The sequence below is a fragment of the Scleropages formosus genome, chromosome 22, assembly GCF_900964775.1.
Source record: "Scleropages formosus chromosome 22, fSclFor1.1, whole genome shotgun sequence".
Taxonomy (NCBI): Eukaryota; Metazoa; Chordata; class Actinopteri; order Osteoglossiformes; family Osteoglossidae; genus Scleropages; species Scleropages formosus.
Genome location: NC_041827.1, coordinates 4,995,920 through 5,004,598, shown reverse-complemented (window position 1 = coordinate 5,004,598; position 8,679 = coordinate 4,995,920). Strand labels below are relative to the sequence as shown.

The 8,679-nt window shown below is 43.7% G+C and overlaps 1 protein-coding gene across 2 annotated transcripts in view; it reads right to left on the bottom strand.

The window, feature by feature from the left end:
• Nucleotides 1–515: 515 nt before the first annotated feature.
• The window catches only part of prdm2b (PR domain containing 2, with ZNF domain b), a 28,242-nt gene continuing 20,078 nt past the window's right edge, over nucleotides 516–8,679 (bottom strand). For both annotated transcript variants that reach the window (XM_018725816.2, XM_018725817.2), the window contains 3 exons: nucleotides 7,435–7,554; nucleotides 2,076–6,694; nucleotides 516–1,752 (listed from right to left, as the gene is read on the bottom strand). In XM_018725816.2, coding sequence (XP_018581332.2) covers nucleotides 1,726–1,752; nucleotides 2,076–6,694; nucleotides 7,435–7,554 — 4,766 coding nt within the window. In that variant the 3' untranslated portion in view covers nucleotides 516–1,725. The remainder of the gene's footprint in view (nucleotides 1,753–2,075; nucleotides 6,695–7,434; nucleotides 7,555–8,679) is intronic.

Below are 8,679 nucleotides of genomic sequence, written 5' to 3'. Positions count from 1 at the left end.
CTGCGACAGTCTGCTAAGAGGTGCTGTAACAACACAACGCTCCAAGCTACTGACAGAAGGTGCCTTTGTATACAGGCCTCTCTATACCCAGCACTGTAGAACCTCCAGAGAAGACGCTACAGCAACACCTCCATATGTAGCAAAATGAGAATCACAGTAAAGGTACAAAGTTTTATGGCTCTAGGTTATTTGACATCGCCATTATCCTTCAAGAGGCACGATGTGTGCAGACAAAATGTCTAAAAGTCCAAAACCTGAGTTGTCTGTCAACTCAGCCTAAAAAAAATTACTCTTCCAGGACACCAAGAAGCCAAACATGTTCAAGTAACCATACAATTTTTTAGTAAAGTATGCAGGGTCATGCGATCAGAAGCGACTTTATTCAGGCACAACACTCAGATTTTGGGGATCCAGTATCAAATGGTCTATTTCAAAGTCTCTATACTTGTCACAACAAAAATTGAACTGATGCTAAAGATGTAGTCTTGAATTTTTTTTTTTTTTTTTTTTAAAAAAAAAAAAACGTATTAAAGCCACATACCATACAAAACTTAATGCTATGTATTAACATGAAAACCCCATATGTTAAAGGATGAACAAGTAACAGTAATGCTGTAATATCTATTTCAGTCCATTTCTCGATGGTGGGTCTTATGAAAAGTACTTCAAAGTGCTTTCAAACAACTCTGGTTTGCCTTTACATCCTTGATCATAATGGGGCAAGTTATAGCTGCTCACAAGATGTGGTCATGCTGCTGACTTGCATACTGCAACTGCCCTCAGGTACTCAATCAATGCATGCATTTTTGCCCTATGACCAGCAGCAACTAAACATACTACTAAGGGACAGAGTAAATGTTGCGTACCATACATTCTTTTGAGTACTTCAGCACATAAAAGTGCAGACTGCAGATGTGTCAGCTTAAAAACCAACTACTACTATAAGCTGCTGCTCTTCAGAGCAGGATGATGAATGGAAAGGTGAGCATGTCGGGGGGACACAAGGGTATACAAGGCTCCTTTTCTGACAACTCCATCCTCCGTACCTTCAAAACAATTCAAACCACATGTTATTGCCAAACCAAAAGAAGGGGGGAAAAAAAAAAAAAAAAAAAAACCATTTCCTTTACGCTACATTCTCTACGGAGAATTAAATACATTTTACTCGTGTGAATACACTGGTGTATAACTTAAAGTGGGTTACATGGTCACAGAACATGGCTCAGTTTAGTCATACTGAATACTCATCGCATGCATTAAGTGAGTCTTATAACCTAAGAAATCTCAGTGACCAAGCATAAAAAGAAAATTGCAACAAATCAAAACGCCAGGGTAATTATTTTAACAACTGATAGATTGCCACTTGCAGCATAACTTCCATTAATGATAAAATGGACCAACTGGCAGTTGTAAAAGGCTGGATAATGCTGTTCTGAATACATATTTATACTTATGTATAGTCAATCTTCCAATGCACAACTTGGACTAGCGCAGGCTCACTTTACAAAGCATCAAGGAAATGCTCTAGCAAAACGTCCAAGACGACCATAAGTCACTCCCATTGAATGTACCGTGGTCCACAGAGTCACAACAAACTCCAGTCATAAGTCAATCCACTTCTGGTTCCACCTCGTGTGCTTGCTGTGACAAGGCTTGTTCAACAAATTCTGCACCTCAAATTCCAGCCATTCAGCTAGAGATTCTTCTCTCCATGTCTACTTGGCTCTATCGTGCCAGTTTCAGGAGGGTCTCCTGTATGCAGAAGGAAAATAGTGAATATGAATACCCCACCAAGAAGTGCAAAAGTTGCATTCTCTAACATGGAACGAGCAAGTACAACTTCACAACAGGGCAACCCCACAAGCGGAGAATTCCAAGTCTACAGATATTATCTTCTCTAGGAGTCCAATTTCATGTGAAGTTAAATACAGAAATGAGAACTTAATATTGCGACCCAAAGTTACTAATAACCAAACTAGAAAGTGCAGCTGAGAGACTAGACTTTCATTTCCATTACCAAGTAAAATGTGCAGCACCAAAGTGTTTTAAAGAATTATGAATCCAGTGAAAATTACCTGAGATTCCCTGGTTTCTTGGCTGGAAAGGTCTTCTGCCTTGACCTCCGCTTGGCTTGTCACACTAGCCAACTGAAGACTACGTGTGACTGGCCCACCCACCCTCTCCCTCATCTTTGTAGAAAAACGCTCCTCTTTCTTGAGTTGCTGTTGTGGTTTCGCTTCTTCCATTTTTCTCAGCGGCACCTCTTTGCCCCCGCGCTGCATCCTCATGATTGGACGCTGTGCAGAGTTGTTTGGAAATACAAGAGAAGGGGAAGGCTGTAGGGTATTGTCTCTTTTGCTCTTCTTGCCTAAAGCAACTGAGGCAGGTTGAAGACCAGCTGGTCTCTTTGGTCGTACCTGCAAAGCAGCCACTTTTCCTCTACTAGGCAGTGGTTTTAACGGCAAGCTGGAAATATCTGGTGGCCCAGAACTTCGAGCCCTCGTTTTTCCCAAAGGCTTGTGTACAGTATCTGATGCTTGCTGCTTTATTTCAGCATCTGCAGTTCTCCTCCGGAGATTTGCATTTTTATCCTGGACCACAATGGATTCGGGCCTGCTCTTCTTTGCTTTCTTAGAAGCCGGTTTCATGGGACAACTTACAGTCACGTGTTTATTGAGGCTGCCTAGATACGTGAACTCCCGGTTGCAGTGTGGGCACACATGGTTCTCCTGCTGCTCATCTTTTTTCATAATAGCAGAAGACTTATTCCGTTGGGATATGGCTTTCTGGACAAGCTGGTTCTTCTTTTTGTTCAGTACACTTAGCTTTACCTTGCTCGACTGCTCCTGGCAGAAGGTGAGCCTCTTGGGCTGTCCTGTCCTACGCGCCACATTCTGTCCTGTACTGATGGTCATTGGAGGTGAAACTGTACCATTCTGGGGTTTTGCAATCTGCTTCAGCGGAATGGGGTTTTTTTTTGGTGTGTATCGCTTTTTGTCACTAGCATTGGCACAGGCTAGAATGTGTTTATGCAACTCTGGCATGTTGTCAAAGCTCTTGCCACACTTTGTGCAGCGGATGGCCGTGCTAAATGTTTGCGGGATGTTGCGTGTGGTGAAGTTTGTGGCAGAGGTCACAGAGCCAGCAGGAGTGCGATTGTGGTATGGAAAGGGGGGTGGTTTGAAGCTGGGGTAGTGCTGGTTAATGCCAAGGCGCACATCTGGATCTTTAGGCTTGCCTCCTTCAGAAGCCATTATTTTAATTGTAGTGTACAGTTCTTCAGAGGAGTCTTCCAGTTCTTCCTCTTCACCTTTCTGACTTTTAGCATGTACCCGAGAAGCACTCTCAGCGAACGTTTCACAGTCTGTAGTTGAAGGCGAGCACTCCATGCTTGTCCTTGATGGATCATTGTAGTTCTGAGGCCTCAACTTTCCATTTTCCATCACAGTGTGTGTGCAGTCCTGGCCAGGGTGCAAGTCATTCTGATGCTGTTGGAGGTTACAAAGGAAAGCAAATTCCTTATTGCACACAGAGCAAATGTATATTCTACCAACACCATGGAGGCTGGAACGGTGTTCTAGTAAAGCTGTGGCATTTCCAAACAACTGCACGCAGAACTCGCACTTGAACGGCCACTCCAACGTATGCTCTGTGATATGACGACTCAGCTCTTTTATGGAGCAAAAAAGCTTCTCGCAGACGTTACACACAAAATTCTTGCAAAAAGGCTCTAGATCACATGACTCTTCATCAGAAGCCCTTCCAGAAACTGCACTATCAGGACGGACAGACATCTCTACTGGCTTGTCTTTCAGTTGAGGTTCTTCTTTGATAACTGCAGACACGGGAGAGGGCGGTAAAACTAGCATAGGTGGAGACTCTGATGTAACAGCAGGGAGGGATGAAGGAGTCAGTGGAGATTCTGGCAAAGAGGCATTAAGGACAGGAGGGTCAAGAGAACGAGGCGTAGATGAGAACAGAGACTCCTTGAGACACTCTGTCCCCTTACACAGAGTGACAGTGTGGTTCGATGAAGCTTCTGTAAGATCATACCCAGGAGCAAAAGTACGATCAACCGTTTCTGAGGTGCCTATAACTAGTGCATTAGAGTAATTGCTTGGTGAATCCTTATCATCTTTAGGTACTGTGGTACCCAAAGCAGAAGACTGTAGTGTTTCAAATATTGCAGAGGAATCTGTTGAGGAGGTAATTAAACCTGTATTTTCCTGATCTTGTGAATGTATATTTGGGTTTAAGAAACTGGCAACAATATCTACATCTCCTTTATGGAAACTGAACACTTCTGGCTGAGACTGTAACCTTCCAATATCTGAATCACAGACTGGTGAAGGATCTTCCAGATTAAATTCAATCGACCTGGGAGAAGATTTAGGTGACAGGACCGGTAGAGAACACAGTGCTGAAGAGCTAGAAAGGTGGAAGTTGGGTGAGGAAGAGAGAGGGAGAGGGGAAGGAACAGTGGGAAGAACTGGGGGAGGTGGGGTTGGAGATGCTAAGGTTGGAGTGTGGGGAGAAGGTGGATTCATAGTCACTGGGGTTAAGGAGGGTGGGGGAGGGTGAAGTGTCGATTCCGACTGAAGCCCTTCCGGATTAGTGCAATTTATATCTGAAGACCTGCCTGGTGTGTCTGCTGCGGACACAAGTCTTGAGCTACCAAGGATACCTGGAACTTCATCTGGCTCTACACCAGCATACTCATTCATCAGGACTTTCTCCAGCATGCTTGTGTTGGGCTTCCTCTTCTTAGCAACCGGCTGCGTTGCCTTTACTTCAGAATCAACTGAGCTTTTCCGGTGAATGCTTAGGTCCAGTACAGCTTCCCCAGGCCCCTTATTCAGACTATCATTTCTTTTACCAACAGCACTAGAAAGATCAAGAGGCTGCTGGTTACAGGAACTGCCCCCACTTCTTGCAGATGGCCAGTGCAGAGCAGAAGCTTTGAATGCATCCACTCCTGGGGGACTCAAAATGTCCCTGTCATCTTTGTTTGACAGACTCCAACCTGGGGACCTGCACAGGCTTTCCGATTTTGGCACTTTTACTGCAAACATAGCTGTACCTTCTGTCTGAGAGCTTTCAATCTTTTGCACAGGACTGAGCTGTGGGGAATTTGGTGGTGATGCCGTTCTTCTTTTAAACCTCCCCGTACCTGCTGGTAGTGTCGTAACTGACATTGTAGGAGAAATCAACCTGTGACTTTCTGGAGGCAAAGTCAATGTGGACTTCTGGCTATCCTGAGTCTGCAAGAGCTGTTTCAGCTTTGGTGAAAGATACACAGTTTTTTCCTTATGAAAGGGAAATGTATCTGTTTGAGGAAAGAGGCCTCCCACTACAGATGAAGTCGATGAGGAGGAAGATGAAGCCGTGGAAGACATGGCAGGATTAGATTCTGACTTTGTTTTAATTTTCGGGAGGAGAGGTGGTGTAGAGGTTCTTCTTTTTGTTGCCATTTGAACAGAATTTGAAATTTCCTTTACTGTGCAAGCTGTGGTTTCTACTGTGACAGCATGAGTGACCTTGTCAGGGCTAACAATCATGGCATCAAGGCCAAATAATGAAGCAGAGCTGGAGTCAACCTCAATTACTTCACAGGTACTGACAGCACTGGTGGACAAAATCTTCCCATCAATGTACAAGCTGAGATTTTCAGAGATGTTATTAGAAATGTCAATCATGTCCTCCGGAGTCCCCTCATCTTCTGCATCACCACTGGGCAAATATACTGTAGGTGGGCTAGCACTAGGGGATTCTTGAGGTGGCAGTGCAGGCTGCTGCTGATGATGATGGGGCTGTCCCTCCTGCATCAACATATCTTTCCTACGGACCACCTTTGGCAGAAGGTGCCGCTCATGGATTCTACGCTGGTGCCTCCGCATGTTGGTATGGGTTCCAAAAGTTTTCTTACAATACTTGCAAGGATGAAGTTCTTTTGATTCTTTATTTTCATCCAAAAGAATGGCCCGTTCCATTTCTTTGCTTTGTTTTTCTGTTTCACAACCTTCTAGAGGCTCACCCGTGGTCTGTGAATTCATGACCCTAAGATGACTAGAACACATAACGTCTGGGCTTGAACTGACAGTCACCAAAGAAGGAGTTCCAGTTGAATCAAGAGAACCTTGTCTTCTCTTTGTCCCATTTTCATGCCTACGCTCATGTCTTCGGCAGCCAATCTGAGAGCCGAAAGGCTTGTTGCAATACCGACATTTGAAAGTATGAGTCTGGTGATTTGCAGTGGCATGAATGTGTGTGTGACGTTCCAAGCCCTGCTTAGTGGTGAAATGGCGTTCACAATGCTGGCAAGAAAAGTGAGACTCCCCCCGATCTCCATCATCAAGGTCAGGATCTGGATCAAGCTCAGATTTTGGCAGCGAAGAAACAGACAATGCATCCTTCTCAGAGATTCCAACACCTTCCTCATCAGGAACCTGTGAGCAGGACTCCATGTCAAGCTGCTCACCAGTCTTCAATACCTTGACATCAAGTGGGGATGATGTGCTTGACTCCAGAGGTGGATCCTGCTGCATTTCTCCTGAGTCCCGCTCTTCCTGAACTGCCTCAGAGGTGGTTTCGGAAGAATACTCACTGGAATTCAGGGAGGGTGCCTGAGACAAAGTCTTGTCTTCTGCCACTAATTCTAAAGAGGAGGAAGGTCCATCACCTTCTGCTTTGGGACCTATAGTTGAATAGAAAGAAACATGGTCTATTATGTTGCTTGGGCAATTTAAAAAAAAAAAAAAAGTATATAGGACATTTTTGGTACAAGTACAAACCAAAGACTGAACATGGACATATTGACAGTATGACATCATCATTAACTGACAAAATACCATGAGACACAGACTTGCCGTCTATACAAAAGTAGTCAGGTTACAAAAAATGTTTCGGGTAAATTTTCCAGACCTAAATTATCCAAGTATACAACAGGTTTTCAGAAGTCAGTCCACGGTGACAATTTAAAATAATCCACAAAAATGCATGATCTCACTCAACTGCTTGTCCTGGGCAGGGCTGTATTGGTCCAGAGCCTATCCCAGAATAACTGGGCTTAAGGCTGGGGGATACACTACACCAGTTCATTGGAGGGTAGCCACACACACACACACACACACACACACACACACACAGTCGCACCCTGGGAAAGTAATCCACTTCACCTCAACTGCATGTCTTTGGACAACAGCAGAAAATTCAGACACAGGGAGCACATGCAAACCCCACACAGACTGAGCTGGATTCAAACCCCTAAACAGCCCAGGCACTGTGAGGCAATAGCACTACCCACTGTGCCACCCCAATGCATCAGTATCTGAAAAGCAGCCCTCTAAAGAACTTACATGCAACCACCAAATGCTTATTGGGACACTGTAGGAAAACTAAATGAATACATTAAACAGGTAATATTACAAGCCTTACCATTGTCTGAAACACGCATTTCTGCATCAGCTGTCTTGCTTCCACTAGACTGCTTTGGATTTCGGAATCCTCCCAAATTGGCCTGTCTGGCTCTTGCCCTCTCCAATAGCTTCCTTCGTGCTGTAGAATGGATAAAGGAGAAAAATTAATCAGCTCTCGAGACATCTTCACACAAATTTAGCATACATATTGCAATGAACCTGAAGACAACAGTAACCTGGAATCCCTGGATTTCTCAGGTTTTCCAGCATGAGACACCCTTGTTCAGGTGGCCTAGCCAGGGTTGATCAGACCCCAGTCTGCATCCAGGTTGTATTATCATAACATAAAATCCCAAGGGGGGGGGGGGACACGACCTCAAAACTCACATCTTGAGGGCAAAAGCGAAATCTTAATAATCAGGCAAAACTATCACTCAACTACACCTAGGAATGGCCTTAGATACAGATAAACTACTTTTTTTTTGGGGGAGGACTGTATAAGCACTTCTGAAGTACAAGTAGGCTGCTGGTCTGATGCTCTCCTGCATTATGCAATTAACAGCAATTTATATTAGAAGACTACATTCTGGGGTGGGGGGGGAGTGGGCGAGAAATTTTGAAAGTGACACTGATGTGACTACCAGCAAGAACCAGTGTGTGGGAGATGGTAAAAATAGCAGCTGAAAACCATTCACTCCTCTGAGAGATTCCTTCATTACCGTTATGCTGTGCAGTATGAGGCTACAGCAGCAAAACCACAAACAAGGCTCAGATATTAGTTGTACCAGACAATGTGCAACTGCCAATATGATAGCAAAGATTTTACAAGACATTTTAAAATAATTGTTTTGCCTCCATTTTGGAAACAAAAATCAGTGTCAGAGCTGTATCTGAATTGACTCAAAGTCATATATACACACACACAACAGAACTCAACAATAACATACTTTAAAAAGACATCTTTAAAAGGTCCCCACGTTTCAATCTATATGTGGCAGACTTACCACAGCAGCAACAAAACTTAACCGATTCCCTAATGTTAAACTTAATATTTTAATAATATTACTATTACTGACATTTTCAAAATGACTCAGGAAAGGGAGAATGATCTACAAGGTATCAAACACTGAACAGAGAAGCAAAGTCAAATTTTTTTCAAACAAGTAAACCTATCTGATACAAAATGGCCTATTAAAACTATCATCACCCCCAGAAATTTTATTGCAGGGGTTTACGTCATGCATGTTAATATACATAACTATTT